This window comes from Urocitellus parryii, chromosome 6 (genome assembly GCF_045843805.1).
Source record: "Urocitellus parryii isolate mUroPar1 chromosome 6, mUroPar1.hap1, whole genome shotgun sequence".
Taxonomy (NCBI): domain Eukaryota; kingdom Metazoa; phylum Chordata; class Mammalia; order Rodentia; family Sciuridae; genus Urocitellus; species Urocitellus parryii.
The window spans coordinates 73187435-73208155 of NC_135536.1; the positions used below are offsets into that span (position 1 = coordinate 73187435).

The 20721-nt window shown below is 37.2% G+C and overlaps 1 protein-coding gene and 1 long non-coding RNA gene across 3 annotated transcripts in view; one reads left to right on the forward strand and one right to left on the reverse strand.

Moving 5' to 3' along the window:
- Arid4a (AT-rich interaction domain 4A) overlaps positions 1 to 3240 on the reverse strand; it is a 71942-nt gene extending 68702 nt beyond the window's left edge. The window contains exons 1-2 of the mRNA XM_077799531.1: positions 3097 to 3240; positions 1940 to 1996 (exon numbers count right to left, since the gene is read on the reverse strand). Coding sequence (XP_077655657.1) covers positions 1940 to 1945 — 6 coding nt within the window. The 5' untranslated portion in view covers positions 1946 to 1996; positions 3097 to 3240. The remainder of the gene's footprint in view (positions 1 to 1939; positions 1997 to 3096) is intronic.
- Positions 3241 to 3676: 436 nt separating this feature from the next.
- On the forward strand, positions 3677 to 20658 carry LOC113179474 (uncharacterized). Of its 2 annotated transcripts, none has more exons than XR_003300353.2 (4): positions 3677 to 3841; positions 4789 to 4836; positions 7481 to 7568; positions 19539 to 20658. It is a non-coding gene; the product is annotated as an uncharacterized LOC113179474 (long non-coding RNA). The 2 variants fall into 2 exon arrangements; XR_003300352.2 differs by lacking the exon at positions 19539 to 20658 and adding an exon at positions 16388 to 16475.
- The last annotated feature ends 63 nt before the right edge of the window (positions 20659 to 20721 follow it).

Genomic DNA, 20721 nt, shown 5'->3' on the forward strand with positions numbered 1-20721 from the left:
AACATAAAACTGTGAATGTCAGTACTATTTTCCCTAACCCAGCCTAAGGCAGCATTAAAAAGTTCTGTGTTTAAAGCAATGAGAACATTAAACAGTATTTGCTTATTAATATCATTGATAATTTGAATACCCCCAAAACAAACATTTTATTAACAACATTTCATTTTATATACCAATTTCCTAATATCATAAAATGTTTAAAAGTGTAATTAAAAAATATCAGAAAGGAAATTCAATAACGTTTATTCTCCACATACAAATGTCTTGTAAAAAAAAAGCTAATATTTGCATAAGAAACATAAAAATAAGAGAAAACAAAAAAATCTATTAAATGTCTCATAAAACTTATTCATGTATGGCCTCCCATAATTGTTTTCAAATTAAAAAGAAATATTTCTACTGAATCTAACACTAACAGTACATAATTAATTGGTTGATAGAGCTGTTAAAAGGCAACATTGTTTTAGATGTAGTATACCTACACAGATAAGAAGTCAACCTCTTTTGGAAAATTCATTGGCTAAAAGCTGTAAAGGAAAGGTAAAGTCTGAATTCAGCTGATGAATGTATATATGACCTGATGGTTCAGGATTTCATCCATAACTAGTTTACTACACTGGTCTTCTTGGTATTTAAAAAAAAAAAAAAAAGCTTTACTAAGAAATATCTACTTTCATTTTATTTTAGGTCCTGGGGATTTAACTCAGGAGCACTTTACTACTGAGCCACATCCCTAGCACTTTTTATGTTTTATTTTGAAACAGGGTCTCACTAAGGACTTGCTAACCTGCTGAGAGTGGCTTTGGACTCAGGATCCTCCTGCCTCAGCTTCCCAAGTTGCTGGGATCACACGCATGTGCCACCACCATCAGCTAGAAATATCTATTTTAGCAAATGGCCATGATACTTTAAAAGATGAGAAATTTCGAGAGTTACAGAATGATGCTATTTCAGTCTGTCATTTTACCTATCTCTTCAAAAGTTATGCATATTCATAAGTTCAATTCAACATCACTAGGTGCAAAGGTAACCATGTTTACTTTATTTATATATTTTTAAATAGAAAACAACTGTGCTCATTTTCCAGTAAGTTTTCCCAAGTATTATTAGAGAAGGTGAGATGTGTCACTTATTTCAAGAAAACAGGAAGATGAGAGAGTTCAGGAAAATGTTACCTTTTAGAGCTTAAGGTGCTAAAACTGTGAATAAGACATGGATCAGGTATAGACATAGATAAAGTCAAGGGCATTTACAAAGAATGCAAACTGGAGAATATGTGTGACAAATAAAAATCTAACCAGAAATACAAATATCTCCAGAAATTGCTATGAGATCTTCCTTTCCTTTTTAAACATCTATGTTTCCAAGATTAGGAGTCTTCAGAAGAATGTGCATGTGTGTGTGTATTCAAGGACGGATATATTTTTAAAATATTTACTATAAAGACTAAACTAAAACTAAGTATTAATTGTTTTGAGTTCAACCTCAAATATGGTAACTGTAGAAATCTGCTTTGTCTACCAAGAAGAAAATGATATCTCTTTTACTCAATTCACATATTCTTTCTCTCAGAAATCACATTGGGAGAAAAATCACACAAGAAAAAAAATATATTTTCAAAAAATTCCCCAAAGAACCAAAGCAAGACAAAAGCTCTACTTCTGCAAAGGTTACTGCCAACACAGGAAGTGTTTAAAAATACTAGCCGAATGGACAACAATTGAAAGGCTGGCCCAGCCTTTCCAAAGTGCTAACTGCTACAGGAGAGCTGAACTGACTGCATTACAAATATTTCTCACCATTCACATGTTCCCATTTCCAAAAGTGCTGCTTAGTGGAGAAATCAATTTTAAGTAACAAAAAGATGACATTCCAAGGCACCAGCCTCACCACTGGCAGTGTCCAGGGCACGAGGTTCAGACGAGTTGATTCTACTTACCTTCATTTTTACTGGTGATCTGTGGGGTTCCAGCTCAACGAGTTATCTTCGCTGTCGCTAGAACCGTGGAGAGGGGAGACAGGCACAGAATCAGTCAACAGCGGGGAGCGACCCAGGAAAAGAAAGTAAACAAACGCCAGCGGGGAGGGGCAGAACCCTCAGCAGCCAAAGGATAAGACCCCCTCGGAGGGCAGCCAGGACGCAGGAGCCGAGAGGGCAAAGAGAATCCCACCGGCGCCAAAGGGCAGCCTGGTCCACCCCAGAGCTCCGCAGCGGCCCACCGCGCCCCCGCTTCGCTGGTCACTTTGATCTGGAATGTTCAACTCCGAGCCCCTGGACTGATCGCCCTGGAAAAGGGCAGGGCACGATCTGGGCTTCCCCGGGTCTTCTAGACGGGCGACCGCCGAGCCTCCACTCAGCCGCCCCCCGGATACCCAGACTTCGTCCCGCGCCCCGCCTCCGCCGCTCGGCCCCCTCGGCCCGCCCCGGGCCCGCGGTGGCGGCAGCGGAGTGTCACGGCGCCATTGCTCTCCTTCCTTCGCTCTGCACCATGTCAGAAGGAGAAGCGCTCCTTCACCCGAAGGGGCAGGGGCGGCGGCCTGCTGCCCGGAGCCGCGAGCTCAAGGGGAGCCCAGCGCAGAGGAGGGGGCTGGGGGGCGGGGAGGAGGAGGGGAGGTGGCCCGGACAGGGTAGGGTGTGGGAGGGGAGGGGAGCCGCACAGCGGCAGCCGCCGCCTCCTCCCGCGCCCGCCTCAACTTTTTGTACAGCCCGGAGAGATACCAGCCCCCCAGCCCCTAGCCCCCCGGGTCCTGCCATGGACTTCATAGAGAAGGACGCACCACGGAGTTGGGGGCCGACTCCCCCAAGCAGCCGGCTTCTCACCGCGAGGAAGCAAACTTAGCGGCGCGGCCAGCCCCACAGCCATTTTCCCGGGTAACCGGGGGAAGCGGCCGAGGAGGGGGCTGCCGCGGCGGTTCCTGCAGTTGCTGCCGCTATTCCCTGACTTGCCACTTCTCCTGCGCTCGCTGCACCGCTTGCCTAGCATCTTCCTCCCTTCCTCCAAAGCTTCCAACTGCACCGGGACCCCGGGCAGCAGCACCAGCTGCTACTGCCGCTTAGACCATTCAGTATACCCGCTTCCCTTCTCCCCACCTTACCTACTGAGGGTGAAGTGCGAGCTGTCAGCTCTCGAGTCCTCCACCCCACTGATCGCCGTGGGCCCCCGTCCGGGAAACACCACTCCGGGCCGCGGCGGCAGTTCCTGCGCCGGATTCCCCACTCGCCCCGATTTACTGCCACAATCCACCAAATAACAAGCTGTTGAGCAGACTCTCTTCTACACGAACTCCTATTGGCTGCCCATGACGCCGAAGAGCTTTGGATTGGAGCTCGTTACCTGCCGTTCTCATTGGATGTAGATGTGAAACTTCATGGATTGGTGGGGAAAACAGCAGGTAGGATATCTTCCACTTATGATTGGCTGTCTTCGAAGCCCAACCTTATTGGAGAATCAGAGATTGAGTAAGCAAGTCCTGAGAAATGATTGGGAGAGACGACTCCGGATGTGCTTGACTGAGCACTGATTGGTGCATTGAAGGGTCAGGAAGAGCAGTTCCACAAGAGGATTGGCGGTGAAGTGTCCCATGGAAACGGAACCCAGAACTGCAGCCAGGAGCTTGCACGGGGGCGGGGCAGGGTGTTTCCAAGGCGCCTGCGCTAAACCAGCTTCTCGGCGCCATTTTGTCCCGGCAGCAGTGGTCGCAGCTCTATCGCATTTTATGTTCCTGGCTGGAGGAAGCGGAGTTTTCAGCCGGTAGATTTATTTTAATGTGGCGCCCATTCAACGTTCGCTCCGGGTCAGCACTCAATGAAGACCGGTGGAGTCTCAGAGCTTTTGAAAAGGTGAGTTGGAGGCTATGGTTGTCCGACTGACTAGGGGATGGCGCAGCTTTAGCGGCACCGGCACCGGAAGTGAAGGGGCCGCAGGCGGCCATGGTTAAAGTAAGTTTCCCCGCCGTGGGGTGGAGTGTGGGGGCGGGGTGTAAGGGGGCGAGGCTTCCTCTCCCGCCGAGCAAAGAGAAAGGCTGAGGAGGCTGACTCGTGGTCCTGGGAGGTAATCCTGTGGTCCCTACTCAAGAGAATGAGCGGTGTTCTGGATTTTTCTCCGAGCAGTCTTTCCTCCCTTTGGAAGTGCGTTTCAGGGACTTGTCATATTTTCCACCAGAGACTTTACCGCCGTAGGGGTGTCCTTGTTAACACAGGGAGGATATGGTTCTTTGAAACCTCTTGCGTTGGGGGAGGTGTTTTCCTCCTACCCCTCCCATATGAAGCTTGGAGGAAGCTAGCAGGCTCTGGCATTTAGAATGCCAAGGAATTTACTTGCTGGTTCAGAGGCTGCTACTGTGACCTTAGTCAAGATGAGTGTCACTGTGCTCGTCGAGGCTGCTTTGTGAAAGAGACTAGCAATACCTCTGCAACTGAAAATACCTCTGTTGAAAGGACTTCCCCTATGGTACCTGCATGGAGCTGTTGGCAACACTTTGTTAAAGCAGTCAAGAACTGACATATTCTAAATAGTGCATCTGGGTTATTGACACTTATAAAGAATGTAATATCTTTTGACAGTCAACACCGACTAAATTTGCACAAGAGGACACTTTAACGTAGAATTGATTTTTTGCCAAGTTGATTTTTCTCAAAATTGTTCATTAAAAATGTGAAACATATGTATTTCCAGTGAGTGACCTAGTCATACTTAACTGAATAGATGCGTGGGCCTCAAGACTAGAGAACAGTTGAGTGATTTAACAACTCTTTGGGGTTTTTTGTTTACTTTTTGTTTTTGGCAGTTGGTTGAAGACAACATATCAGTGGCAAACAGCTCAAGTATGATAGAGGTGAGTTCTAATATCAGTAAGACTCTACAATTGAGTGGACCACCAGGAAAAGTTTTCTGTGGACTAGTAAATAAATACTAGAAAGCAAGAATGGTAGTTGAAAGAGGTTTTATTTGGTCAAGGGTTCAAATAAGTCTGCTTAATTAGCTTCAGATGTGATGTTTGAAATCCCCAAATTAGGACATCCTCAGAATTGTTTACCTATTCATGTAGTTCTTATTTCTGGACTTCAGAGCGCTTCATGTTTTTATGAAGGAACACTGTATATTTTTATAACCCCTCCCCCCCATTTAAAAATTTCTTATACAGAGAGCAATAAGCAAGTTTAAGAGTGAGGTGATTTTGTTTAAAAGGTAATTATAAAACAGTAGAATAATATCAAATTTCCCAGGGGGCATTCACACATAGTTTATATTACCAACTTTTATAGAGTTATTATTTGATATAAATATGCACTGCGTGTCAGTGATCTTTTGGAAATTACTGAAAAACCCAAAGAAGATAAAAATTTCTTGTATTTCTTTTTTTTAACATTTATTTTTTAGAAGTAGTTGAACACAATATCTTTTATTTATTCATTTATATGTGGTGCTGAGGATAGAACCCAGGGCCTCCAATGTGCTAGATGAGCGCTCTACCGCTGAGCCACAACCCCAACCCCAACCCCCCAAATTTCTTCTATTCTACCGAATGATAGTAATTACAGTTCATACTGTGCAGAGGGTTATTTTGATGGTTTAAAATATCATTCTAGGGCTGGGGTTGTGGCTCAGAGCTTGTCTAACATGTGCAAGGCCCTGGGTTTGATCCTCAGCACCACATAAAAGTAAATAAATAAAATAAAGGTATTGTGTCCAATTACAAATAAAACATATATATATATATATATATATATATATATAATTTTAATTGTACTTATTTTTTACCCACTGGGAACATCAGAAATAATTTATCCATAAAGCATCTTTCATGGCCTCATAGTGTTAGATAGGACAGATGTACCATAATTTATATGACCTGTTTTGTTTACTTTTCTATAATAGCACTAATATGTCAGTGAATATCCTTGTACATATCAGTGATAAAATTTCTAGGCATGTAGATCTTCTAGCATGCCCCTAATTAATTTTTTGTAATAAATTCCCAGAAGTGAAAATATAAGGCCAAAAGAATTGTACATTTGAGGGTTTGGATACATGTACAATTGTACATCAGAAAGCTCTCTTGCCTTATGATTTTATTTGTTGTCCTTTTTTTTAATTAAAACCTTCCACCCAGTTTTCTGTTTATTCTTTATTTCTGACATCTGTTATTCAAATAGAATTATTACAGTTTTCTTTTTTTTTTCCCCTCAAGGAGTTAATACTCAAGTCAATTGAGTATTACTACTTTGTGTTTCCATGCAGCCTTCCCTAAAGTTTCTCATATTTACATATACATTCCCTTAGTGCTATTGTAGCCTCATAGCGCCCTTTACATACCTTTCACCTCACTTTCTTTGCAATTATTTGCCTCTTCTCCGGTTTAAGAATGTTCCCAAAAGGCAGCAACTGTTTTTAATTACCAATATGTTCCTCCTGGTACATTGTAAGATATTGAGTCTGTATGCACAGTTGTATACAAAATGTGAGAAATAATAAGCTAACATAACATTTTAATAGTACTTTTGAAAATTAATGATGTTCTACAGATGCCAAGGTAACCTTCAGATTTTTAAATGTTCCAAATACTTATTATTCAATTGATTTGTAGTTATTAATAAAATACATATTTATAGAACCCATTAATAATGTATCAATATAATTTTCTTAAGACTTTATTCATCAATCCTTTAAGGATTTTAAATCTTAATAGAAGGCAACTGCAGATAAATATTAACTGAAGAGTTACTAGACAATATTTTTCATAGACATAAATGAAGGAAATTATAAAATTGCACATCTTTTTAAATATTTATTTTTAAATTATAGTTGGACACAATACCTTTATTTTATTAATTTATTTTTATGTGGTGCTTAGGATCGAACCCAGGGCCTCGTACATTTTAGGTCGGTGCTCTAGTGCTGAGCCACAACCCCAGCCTAAATTGCACATCTTTATAACTTAGTGAACTTGACTAATGAGAGTAATACTTCATACAGAATCAAAATGTCAAATTATTAGTGATGTTTCAGTGATATAAAACTATTTTTGAAAGAATGTTTTATTTATGGATTAGTGCCCTATGAGGTATTTTTTACTAAAATCTAAGGACATCCTTATATTTGTTTAACCATTCATGTCATTCCTGATTCTGTTTTTTTTTTTTTTTTTTTTTTGAGGCAGGGACTTGCCATGCTTCCTAGACTGGCTTCAAACTCCTGAGTTCAGATTTTCCTCTTGCCTCAGACTGTTGGGTAGCTGGGACTACAGGCATGCACCACCAGGACTGGCTTCCATTTTTGAATTTTTAAGTAATACTTAATATTTTTATCAAAGAACACCGTGAGCATATCTATGGGGTCCCTCTTTCTTTCTAAAAACTTGAAAAGAAAATTTGACCAGTGAGAGTTCAGCAGTAAGATAATTTTTTTTATAATCGTGTGTATTCTAAATATCTAAGCTATAACATAACTCAAGATTAAAAGAAGTCTTTGTCTTTCAGAATAAGACTGATTTTCTGGGGAAATGAAGCTATGTATCCCAGTTTTGAAAGGCTTGAATCTGCTGGGTCTTGAAAAATCCCATTTCTGGTGTGTAATTTTAGTTTATCCTTAAATAATCAAGGTTGGTCCTGTGTGTGTGTAAAAAATAATAGAATTTATTCCATTGTGCAGTTATTTCTGGAAATATCAGTATATGTTCAGAATAGAACTGATTGTTGAGTAGAACTGATTCCTAGACTTATTTTTGAGAAATTACATAATTTGCTTATTATCAAAGCATACATTTTAATCTATATTGTCTTTTGCTCTATCTAATCAGCTCTAAAATCAGCTCACTGATGATTTTATGGCCACATGGAGTCATAGATAATGATGTTTTTCTACATATAATTAAAAATAGAATAACAGCATACTTAGGATTTGGATTTATGCAGATCTGGTTACTAAATGGCTTTTCTACAAGGATCTGTGCTTGAGAAACTTACTGTCAATAAAAGAGAACATAATTAAACATGAAAAGTTAGTCTAAATACATGCTTCAAAAGATTTAAGAAAATTAGATCTTTATTTAAAGATTTAAATAATAATAAAGTTCTCTATACAGTCAAGGAGATCTAAAAATTTTTAAGAAACATTGCTTTAAGAAAGAGCAGAGGAGCTGGGGATATACATATATATACATGTGTATGTAAGAGTGTGTGTGTGTGTGTGTGTGTGTGTGTGTGTGTGTGTGTGTAGGTGTATACATGTCCATCTGTGGTAAAGAACATAGTTAGCATGTATAGGGTCTCGGGTTAGATCCCCAGCACCATTAAAACACAACAGTAGAAGGAAATTTATTGGTGTTTGAAGACTTTTTAAGGGTAATGATATATAACCTGTAAAATTAGAAAGAAAGAAGACTTTATAATTGGATGGAAGATTGTGAGCAAGAATGTGATTATATAAGAAAAGATGTATTTTGGGCAGTTGGTAAACCAGTTAGGTAAAGATCTTGTAGCAATACATATAGAGGTATCAAGAAAGATTTACTAGCTGGGCGCAGTATCTCACACCTGTAATCCCACTGCCTCGGGAGGCTTAAACAGGAGGATCACATGTTCAAAGCCAGCCTCAGTAACCACAAAGCACTAAGCAGCTCAGTGAGACCCTCTCTAAATAAAATACAAAATAGGGCTCAGGATGTGGCTCAGTGGTTGAGTGCCCTTGAGTTCAATCTCTGGTACACCCCCTCCCCCCCAAGAAAAGAAAGATTTACTAGCTGGGCACAGTGGCATGTGCCTCTGGAGGCTGAGGCAGGAAGATCACAAGTTCAAAGCCAGCCTCAGCAAAATCAAGATACTAAGCAACTCAAGTGAGATCCTGTCTCTAATAAATAAAATAAAAAATAGGGCTGGGGATGTAGCTCAGTGGTAGAATGGTAGTGTTCAATACCTGGTAACACTCCCCACCCCCCAAAAAAGCTTTACTTAAAAAGAATTTGAACATGTAAAGATCCTTGTGGTTGGAATATTATCCAAAAAAAAGAAAAAGAGAGAGAGAAAGAAAAGGGAAATTATCTTAAAAAGAAGGGGGGGGGAATGCAACATGTTTTTCACCTATTAAGAAAAATACTTATTACAGACTACTCAATACCAGTAACTAAACTCACATGGAGGGTGATAGTGTAAATTAGTATAGACCTTTTCAAAACGTCGATTCAGAAGTCATAAAAATGACTGAATAACGAATGACCCTTTAAATTAATCCTAAGAGAACAGACCAAAACACAGATAATTAGCATTTTTATTAATATGTGAAAAACATGTTGCCTTTTTTCCTTCTTTGTAAGACTTTTGTTGTTAGTGAGGTGGGACCTTTTTCCATGATTTCACTTAATTCTTTTTTTTTTTTTTTAATCATTCTTCCAGTATTTTTTTAATATATATTTTTTAATTGTAGGTGGTGGACACAATAGCTTCATTTCATTTTTATGTGGTGCTGAGGATTGAACCCGGTGCCTCACAAGTGCTAGGCGACCACTCTATCACTGAGCCACAAGCCCAGCCCCACTTAATTGATTCTTACACAAGATGAGCCTTCTAATTATAGATGGACTCTTTTGATATTTTATTTCTGTTTGCATTGTTATATAACACTTAGTAGTAATTTGCTGCACGTATTTTTGCATATAGATTTCTCTTATATTTTTAGTTTTCCTGAAGGTTTTTAAATAGACACAGGTTAAAATGTACGTAAAATATATTCTTGGAAAATTACTCCAAAATAATGTCCAGAATGATTGAAAAATTGAAGATATTGAATAGGAATTGGAAAGACCAAGACAAGATACTGTTGAGGTAGTGTTAGCAAGAAGTAAATCTAGAGTGGAACCTGGAGAGCAAAGGTAATAAGTGGGCAAGAGCTTATTAGGTTTGGGAGGGGAAGAAAGAGTGGACAGCACTTAGCCTCTAATTATAGAGGTATAAGGAAAAAAAAAGTCACACTTCCAAGATTTAAGGAGAGGGAATAGTTACATTAATTGATTTAGGAAGACCAGAAAGACCACTTGTAGGTAAAAATGATGCAATTTGTTTTTAAAGTCTTTTTTATTGAAAAGTTAAATGTTTTAAATAAGTTCAGGAAAATGAGATGATTCTCTAACTTAAGGAGAAATTAGTTTTTCATTATTGAAACAAAGTAGTTTTATGAAGGCATCTTATAAAGTATGTATTTTTAAAGTAGACACATGGGGTAAAATCTCTTTGCTTTTTCTTCAGTGGACTAATTTTTGCATGTTTTGATATAGTTTGATTTCAGTAGAATATAGAGAGGTAAAAAATACACAAAATATGAATATACACCAAGATCTTTAAATAGCTGAAATCCAAGTAATTAAATTAACATTGTCCTAGGGCTTTGTTGTGGCTCAGTAGTAGAGCACTTACCTAGCATGTGTGAGGTGCTGGGTTCAATCTTTAGCACCACAGAAATATAAATAAGAATAAAACAAAGGTATTGTGTCTGTCTATAACTAAGAAAAAATTTTTTTTACATTGTTGTGTTTTTAGAAATCACTTTTAGGGCTGGAGTTTTGGCTTAATGGTAGATCACTTGCCTGGCATAAGTGAGGCCCTAGGTCAGTCCTCAGCACCTCATATAAATAAATAAAAGGTCCAGTGACAACTAAAAAATTTTTTTTAAAAATAAATCACTTTTATTTTAACATAAAATTTTAATGTTAAATGTAAGAAAATATTTTAATAGTTAGAAATGTCAGAGGGGCTGGGGATGTGGCTCAAGCAGTAGCGCGCTCGCCTGGCATGCGTGCGGCCTGGGTTCGATCCTTAGCACCACATACCAACAAAGATGTTGTGTCCGCAGAAAACTGAAAAATAAATATTAAAAAAAAAAAAAGAAATGTCAGAACAGGCCACATGAAATGGCACATGCCTGTAATCCCAGTGGCTTTGACTGCTAAGGCAGGAGGATCAGGAGTTCAAAGCCAGCTTCAGCAATTTAGCAAGTGCCTCAGCAACTCCCTGAGACCCTGTCTCTAAATATAAAAAGGGGCTGGGGTCATGGCTCAGTGGTTAAGTGACCTTGGGTTCAATCCCCAGTACCAAAAAAAAAAAAAATGTCAGAACAAGTGAAGAGTTAACTTTTGTGCACACCTATAATCCTAGTGGCTTGGAAAGCTGAAGCAAGAGGATCACAAATTCAAAGCCAGCTTCAGCAACTTAGTGAGACCTTGTCTCAAAATAAAAAATAAAAAGGACTGGGGATTTGGTCTGGTTTGATCACCCCTGGTTTCAGTCCCTTGTACCAAAAATTTTACAGAGTTAACTTTTAAGTATTCCTCAAGAAAGAGCTTAGTTTCACCAGTTAACCTCTTTTTATTCTTCTACCACCTATTCCCCTTCTGTTCCCAACACACACGCATACACACACACTTGCACAATCACATGCAAACCCTTCCTTTGCCTGTTATTGTGAGGCCTTAAAAAACAAATGTGTGTGTTTTGTGTTTTGTTTCTTTTTTTTCCCCCTGTAATTTATCAAGAGAAAAGTTCTGATTTTATGTCAGGGAAAAAGCAAGTCTTCTAAATGATTAGTTAGGTATAGGTAAATCACAATGTTAAATTATTTTTTTCCTTTTTGATTCCACTTTATAGTTACCTGACAGGATTTAGGTTTTTCCTATCCCTGTAAGAATAATAGCTGTAAAAATATTTCAGGAAGGGCTGGGATTGTGGCTCAGGTGTACTGGCTCGCTACTACCACATAAATAAAAGATATTGTGTTCCACTACAACTAAAAAATAATATATTAAAAAAAATCCTTCGGGGTGGGCTACAGATGTGCCTCAGTGGAAGAGCATTTGCCTGGCATGTGTGAGGCCCTGGTTTTGATCTCCAGCACCAAAAAAAAAAAAAAAAAAAAAAAAAAAAAAAAATTCTGTGGCACATTCCTGTAATCTCAGCAACTTGGAAGACTAAAGCAGGATGATAATAATTTCCAGACCAGCCTGGGCAATTTAGCAAGACCCTATCTCAAAATTTCAAATTAAAAAAAAATAGGACTGGGGATGTATCTCAGTGATAAAGCACTCCTGAGTTCAATCCCCAATACAAAACAACAACAACAACAACAAAAATACAAAAAAACATTCAGGGAGCTGGGGCTATAGATCAGTGGCAGAGTGCTTGCCTAGCATGTGTGAGGCACTGGTTTAAGCCTCAGCACCACATAAAAAGTAAATTAATAAACAAAAAGAGTCTATGTCCCCTTTACAACTAAAAACATATTTTAAAATATTTCTGGAATAGCAAAGAAATACTTCTAGGTTTAGTATGTGAATATGTAGCCAGGGAATTTAGTGGTTTAGGATATATTTCTCTTAGAACCCATCAATAAGAGAATTCATCTGACAAGGTTGGGATTAGAATTACATTAATACATGTGAAGTGCTATTAGAATGATATCAAGTATTTAGGAAGTACTTATGAATCAGGTGGTCTTAATGTGAATATTATTACATGAGTGTTATCCCAGGAGAGTTTAAATTATTATGTTGTCATATTTATTACAGAGATAAAGCAGCTAGACGACTCTCTTATGTTATAGACCCTCTTCAAGGTCATAACAACCTTTCTTTAGTGTTATTTCCTATTTCTTCCCTTCAAAAATCATATGCAGGGCTGGGGATGTGGCTCAAGCGGTAGTGTGCTTGCCTGGCATGCACGCTGCGCTGGATTCAATCTTCAGCACCATATAAAAATAAAGATGTGTCTGCCAAAAACTAAAAAATATTAAAAAATTTTCTCTCTCAAAAAAAAAAAAAAATCATATGCAACAGTCACTCTCCACTGTCATTTTCCCCTCTACAAGCCTCATGCTTTTCCTGTTCCTTTTTCTGTTTTCGGTAATAGTCCAGCCTCCTAGAATGTTGCCTTATCTCTGCATGTTCAAATACATTTTAAGTAAAGCTTCCTTGATAGCACTATAGGTGTAGTTACAAGTAATATCTCCATGTTTTCTCCTACATAATTCCTGCCACTTTCTATATTGCATTTTAGCCTTTTCATTTATTTATATGTCCTTCACTTTGTCATGAAATCTTTATAGAGAGCTTATACCTTGTTCACCTTTGTAAGTTTAGGAGCCTCATAGGCCTTGGCATTTGTGGGTACTTATTTGTAGAATGAAATGTTATAAAATGTATAGCAAGCAAAAGATGGCATTTAATAGACAAATGTATGTCATTAAAGATGTGCTTTTTCAGTATTTGTACATCTAAGAACCCCTTAATCAGTGCCTTAAAATTAGAGCACTTAAAAGTTTTGGGAATTGAATTGGGCTCAAGAGCCTATGGAGGAGTAATATAGCACTATGGGTACTATGCACAAATTAGGAATTTTCATTAGAATATTTTCTTTCAGAAAAGTTTGGCAAGGACTAACTTGCCAGTAACTAGGCTACCTGGATCAATAAGTTTTTGAACTCATAATTTTACCATGTAAGTACTTTTTAAAAACCACAATACCATAATCCATGACACTAGAAATGAGAATAGGAATTGGATGAGATATTCTTGAGTATGTTTATTTTATCCTTAGTTGCTGTGATACTGATAAGGGTTTGGGCCTTTAAGATTTAGAAGAAATGAGAATTATGGAAATTAGGGAGATAAATTGAAATATCAGAGCCATATCATACATCTAAAGAAGCAGTTCTTAGAATTTTTATAATAACTTAGTAGGACATTGAATTAAAGGAGCATCATAATATAGTAACACTGGCTTTAAAAAACAGATGTTATGTTGTAATTATAAGCCTGTTGGTTTTACTCGTTACTGTGACCTCTGAGATAGTCACTGCATGAATTTTTGCTTTTCGAGAATAAACTTCGTGGGCTAGGTATTTATAACTCTTAATGTTTGAAATTTCTAATCCAGCACCACATTTTTCAAATAGGAATTACATTGTGTACTTCTCATACCCAAATCAGAAGTATCAGGCACTGACTTGATAATTTTAGCACTTAAGGAAGTAGTTGATGTTCATATTACATAGGATCATATTCTGACAAGTTTTAATGTCCCTCCTTATTTTCAAGGATTTTTTGTTTTCCTTTTTTTTTTTTCCCCTCACTGGGAGTCAAACCCAAGGCCATGAACATGCCAAACAAGCACTTTACACTGAGTTCTGTCTCTGACCCATTTATTGAGAGTTTTGTTTTCATTGGACATTAAAGTAAATTTCAAATAATAGCTAAGCATGATTACCAACTAATTTCATTACAGTGACGCTTCTGTTTTCTATACTGTTCAGTGTACTTAAATCAGTTACAGGAGAAAATATTTATTTATTTGGTAGTGATTGAATCCAGGACCCCAAGCATGCTAAGCAAGTACTCTACTGCTAAAGTACATCCTCGTTCCACTCCCTTTTTTAAAAATTTTGAGTTAGGATTTCAAAAAGTTGGTCTCAAAACTTGAGGTTGTCCTGCCTCGGCTTCCTAAGTAGCTGGAATTATAGGCCTGTGTCACTATTCCCAGTTCCTCTGATTTATTAATATGTGATCTATTATATTAATACATGACTTATTAATAGATAATCACACATTTCCTGACTGCCTGTGGATCTCATCTTGCTTTTGCCAGGGAAGAAGGAAAGGATAGATGATGATGATATTTGTTTAGTACTTTAGGCCTTTTAGTATACTGTACTGCTCTTTAGTTATTTCCACAGCTTTAAAGTAGGGCATGAATAAGTCATGGAGGAAGGGGTTTTTGTTTTTGTTTTTTTGGCTGGTGGTATGTTTGATAATATGTTATTGACTCTGCTGATCCTAACAGACCACTTAGGGGTTTATATTTATTCACATGCAGGGTTACCTCAAATGCTACAGCAAGCAAGAAAAAAAAATCTCACTTTGCCCCATTGGTTCCCTCAAACCAAACTAAAATTCTTACTGATTCTCAAAAAAATCTGTTTCTAAATTTTTATATGCCACCATATCGCTGTTTGCAGTGTTTGTATAGTTTTGGTGGCTTATATCTTAGTCAGAAGGAACCGGGAAAGGGATTTTCATACAAGGAAATATAGCCAAACAAAAGGCCCTTTTGCGGTTTCTTATTTCTCTATTTATCATGTGATACTGCTTGTAAGGCCTTAAAATTACGTATGCTACCACAAACTTTGCTGTTTTCCACCCAGTTTTGAACTTCTGCATTTTTATTACATAGTCATGAAGAACTAGGCTGTTCCCAGTAAATATTAAAGCTGCAGAACTTGCTTCTCTGCTGCTGGGTACTTCCTGTTTTGTCAGATTTCCATTTAGGGAAAAGAATAGATTTTAAAGTAGGCTAGTTTGAGTTTCATGTTTAAAGCGTCTCCTGAAATTCTCTTTGGAAGCCATCCAAATATCAAGAGGGGGAGGAAAATGGCACGTCATGTCTCCACATAAAGTCATTTGTCAGAAAGCTGCATTTGGCTTTGTATCATGAGAGAGAGGATTGCCAGGAAGGAAGAGAAACTGCTTGCTGTCAGAAATTTTTAGTGTATGACTTGCCAGTATTATGGCTTGCCTTTCTGCTTTCTGTGTCAAACATGTTTGTATTTGTGAATGAATTATGTCACCTCTGAAGGAACAGGTCTGTGTTCATTTCTAATAGACCTTTTTTTTTTAAGATTGATGTGATTTTTTTATACCTTTATTTTATTTTTATGTGGTGCTAAGGATCGAACCCAGCACCTCGAACAAGCTAGGCGAGCACTCTACCACTAAGCCACAGCCTCAGCCCCTCTAATAGACTTTATTCTAGAAATATAGAAGAATTGCATTCAGTTTATTCCAAATAACAGTGGGAACAGTTAAAATTCAAATGTTAGAATAGAAATGTATCACTACACTGAGTGTGTGGAATATATTGTACAAAAGTTGCAGTAATACCATTTTAAGAATCTTGCACAGTGGCACATACTATAATTGCAACTTCTTGGGAGGCTGAAGCAAGAGGATCAAAATTTAGAAGTCAGTCTTGGGCACCTTAGTGAGACCCTGTCTTGAAATTTAAAAGAGCTGAGGATAGTTTAATGGTAGAGTGCTTGCCTAGCTTGTGTGAGGCCCTGGGTTCAGTCCCTAGTACTGAAGAGGGGTTGGTACAGGGAATCTTTTGTAACTGAAGTAATGAATAAATAAAACATGAGTTAGAAATAATGAATTAGTGTTGCTTTTTCAGTCCTGTGAAGTGAACTAATAGTTAATAAAATATGTCAGAGCATGCTTTCACTATAAACCTATACGTTGCAGGTAAGGGAATGTTGCTATACTGTGGTGGAACCAAGCTGTTATTTTACCAAATTGATACTTTTCTCTTCCTTGACCTATCAGTAAAGTGAGATGCTTTTTACATTCACAGACAAATGCACAGAGCATTTTCTACTGGACATGCATCTCACAGAGGAAAGAAAACTAATATTCACCAAGATAATGCTTCCCTCCACCTTCTGGTTTCATGAAAAATTAAGCCACTTCCTTCTTTTGAAAAAAAGTAAAGAATTAAATTCAAATGTTAGTAAAACTAATTCTTCTCAAAGGTTGTATTCTAAATAAAGATTGCTACTGCTTTGAGTAAAAGCTTAAAACTGTAAAGTTAACAAAAAATAAAAATAAGAGATGGTTTTTAATCTCTGACCATTAAATAAACAATTATACAGTTCCTGAACTCTTCATCCACCTATGTTGGAAATAATTCTCCTAACACCTTTGTGTTGCCCTTTTTGAAAGTTGATGTTGAGTTGTAAAATACGTGAAACCATCTGCTGTTAATTTCCCCTTTTTCACCTAGTTATATACTGTTCTTGGGTACAGGTGATTGAACTTAGGGGCACTCGGCCACTGAGCCACATCTCCAACACCATTCTGTATTTTATCTAGAGACAGGGTCTCACTACTTAGTGCTTCCCTTTTGCTGGGGCTGGCTTTGAACGAGATCCTCCTGTGTCAGCCTCCTGAGCCGATGGGATTACAGGTGTGGGCCACCACACCCAGCAAGTTGTATATTTTTATAACATTTCTCTTGCCCCTATTGCTTCATTCTGCTGTTTAGCCTTATGACAGAAGTAAAATCTTTTTTGAATTTTTTCAAGTTGTAGATAGCCACAATACCTTTATTTTATTTATTTTTACATCGTGCTGAGGATTAAACCCAGTGCCTCCCATGTGCTAGGTGAGCACTCCACCACTGAGCCACAGTCTAAGCCTAGAAGTATAATCTCATAAATACTTTGAAGTATCTTTTCTGTTTCTTTTCTTGCCCCATGAAAAACTGATGTTTTTCTGATCCTTGCAAGTTTTGCCTTTTCCAAAATATCACAATTGTAATTAAGCAGTATGTATGAGTCATACAGCCTTAGTTTCCATTTCACGTATACACCTGTCAGTAGGAACAGTGAGTTATGTGTTACGTGTTAAACTTCATAAGAAATTGGCAAACTGTTTTCAAATGCAGCCATACCATTTTACTTTACAGCAGCAATGACCATTCCTGTTAATTCACATCCTCACCAGTACTTGGTGATTTGTCTTTAATTGTACACTATCTAAAGCTCAGTGATAACACATTGTAATTAATATGTATTTCTCTTAATAGTGAAAAGCATCTTTTCACATAGGTATTTGCCATCAATGTTTCTTGTTTAGTGAATTGCCTGACTCTTGTCCATTTTTTTTACAATTAGGGTATTTCATGTTGCGTCATTTTGAAAGTTCTGTGTATCTCCTGTGCACAAGTCCTTTGTTAGATGATTTGCAAGTATTTTTCCTCAGTTTTTCCTATTTTGTCATTCTTGAAACTTTTTATTGTGTAACTTTAATGGATGATTCTTTCTTAAAACCAATAAGTGATCTTTGTATATTTTTTTGGAATTATCCTGTGGATAGGTGTCCCAGTATTCTAGCATCATTTGTTGAAAAATCATTCCTTTCTCCACTGATTTGCCTTTTCACTCAGTTTTGAAATCTGATTTTGAACTCCATTGTGTCCCATTAACATTGTGTCTGGAGCATTAGAGTTAAGTCTGGATTTTTGTTTCTTTGGTGTATTAAAAGATCAAACCAGAATCTCACACATACTAGGCAAACACTTACCACTTAGCTGCATCCCCTAATAGTAAGTCTTGAAGCCAGGTAGTTTCTCTCCGTGTTCTTTTTCTATACTATTTTGACTTTTCAAATTGCTTTTCTTATAAAAATTTTAGAAACAGCTTATTAATTTTACCCTTCCTGCTCTCTGTGCCTCTTGAGATTGGGTTTACATTGAATTTATAATTCCCTTTGCAAATTGATGTTTTAACCATACTTGGTCTTCTGATCACTTCTAATTCTTTTTAAGTTTAAATTTCTACCTTTTTTTTTTGCTTTTTTAAATGGTACATAAATCCTCACTGTATAGATGAAATTTAGTAATTCTCCAAAATCACAATTATTAAAATGACAAAGCCAGCCAGATTGAAACCTGTATCAATTTATAAACTATATCCTAGGTTTAATTATAATGCTATCTTTCTTAAATTAATTTGTTTACACTGAAGTAGGCTAGAAGCCCCCAGCTTCTTTTGTCAAGAAAAATCCCATTACTGTGCTTCAGTATAAGAATTGATCCTACAACTGTTTCTGAGCTTCAGTTTTCGAGAAATTCAGATAAATCACTGACATTTTTGAGCCAGTATCTTTAAAATATTATACCTTACTTTGTACTTTACTACTAGGAATTATTTCTGTAAGATATGTACCGGGAGAGGGATGAGGGCAGGGAAAGTGGAAATACAGGGTTGAAATGCAGCAAATTTTATTACATGCATGTATGACTATGTCTAAATGAACCCCCCTATTACACCTAACTAAACATTTTTTAAAAGACATGTGCCTTGAGCATTTGGATGCCTGACTCCTTGTTCACCACATAAAAAGTAGGAAGTGTGATTTTTTCTTTTTTTTTTTTTGGTTGTTTTAAACAACTTCTTGTAAAATGTAGGTCAAGTACCTATAGTCTGGGGGGCTATACACTTATTTCATTAAAGACATTGTAGATTTATACAAATAGTCTCAGTGGTAGAACCAAAGTTTTACTTAGGGTTAGGAGCAACTGCACTGGTATTCTTGGGTTTTTTAAAACCTGACATTTAAATAGGAAACATGTAAAGAGGGGTTTTGGCAAGGGGAATTCTAATTATCATTTTTGAAGGCTTTTTGTGGCAGTTTGGTGGGAGCCATTAGGAAAGACCTGTCAAGAAATAGCCTAGGCACATAGTATGGATATAGGAAAGTAAAATCTAGGTCAAGTCTGGATTGCATTTCCAAAGGTAAGAAATTTAAAAATTAGAGAAACATTAGGAGTTAATATTATACATAAACACTGTTTCATTTAAGGATTTCTTCTGGTTTCTTAGTATTTTGAAATGTTGATATTTTTATAAAATGGAAACACTATCATTTTAATTTGCTGCCTACCTTGTGAAATTTATTCCAATGTTTCCATCATATTAATAACCTATGACTTCATTTTTTAGGTCCCTTTAGGAGTGACAGAAATAAAAACAGATGGATCATTCTCATCAGATAAGTTATTTTACATTCTAAATATATTATGTTGGAAACTCTAAACCAGAACTTTGTTCTTTAAAAATTATGTTTTGTTTTTGTTTTTTAAGGTACCAGTATCAAGATGATTTACAGCAATAAGGTATTCAGTCTTAAACATTGTATTCATGTCAAAGTAAAACATATCAGCTTTTTTTCCTGGAGGCTTGCCATTTCTCAATGATATGATTACAGAATGGCCCTACCATTAAACCTACATTAATAATGAAAATCTCTCATTTTTCTTTCATAATAGATATCAAATTAAGTTTAGATTAATCCAGTATCACAGTAAATTTATATTTCTCTAGTACCAGTGTCTTCTCTTATAGAGGGTTATTAGCTGTACTGATAGGAATTTAAGAACAGTTAAGCCCACAGAATAGAAAGTGAAGTTTTAGGACTGGCCCTAGTTGACTGAGGGAGAGTCAATTTCTGTCTGAAAATAGATCCAGTTTAGTATTATTTGGGCATTTGTCCAAGGCCAACACTTATCACTTTCTGCTAAGAATGATTTGTAAAATATACCAGGAATCCATACTATGGAATTCATGGTATCAAAATACTGGTTTTGAGTTGTTAAATATTCAGGTATAATTATATGCTATTTAAACTACAAAGATGCTCAAAGCCCAGCAATACCCTGCAGCTAAACTCTCAGTGACTAGATTACCTTCTTAGGAAAGCAATAACAGTTGAATGGAGTGATGCTGGCATGAACTCAATTTAGGGTGTGTATACTTGGCCTGAGTTCAGATTGTTCCTGCTCTTAGTAGTGCTGTTCAGAGCACATTTGTAATTCTTTCAGGCCACAGTTCTGATTTTTGTAAAGACAGAAAGTGACAAAACAGAAATCCTTAACTTACCACAATAAAAGGAAAAAAGCAAAAATATTTTTTTGACTTCTCAGTCTCTTTCTAAAAAATTGAAAACATCTTTCTTACACCTAAAAGTCAAAACTGGCTGATGACCAGTATAAAAGAACCAAACAGACTGCATTCATCTTATTCCAAAGACTCATTTTACAGTATTCTAAGGAATTTTAGTAGTAGGCGTAAGTCTGTATTTTAACAATAAGCAAATGTAATGAATGTCATTGATCATTTCTCCAAT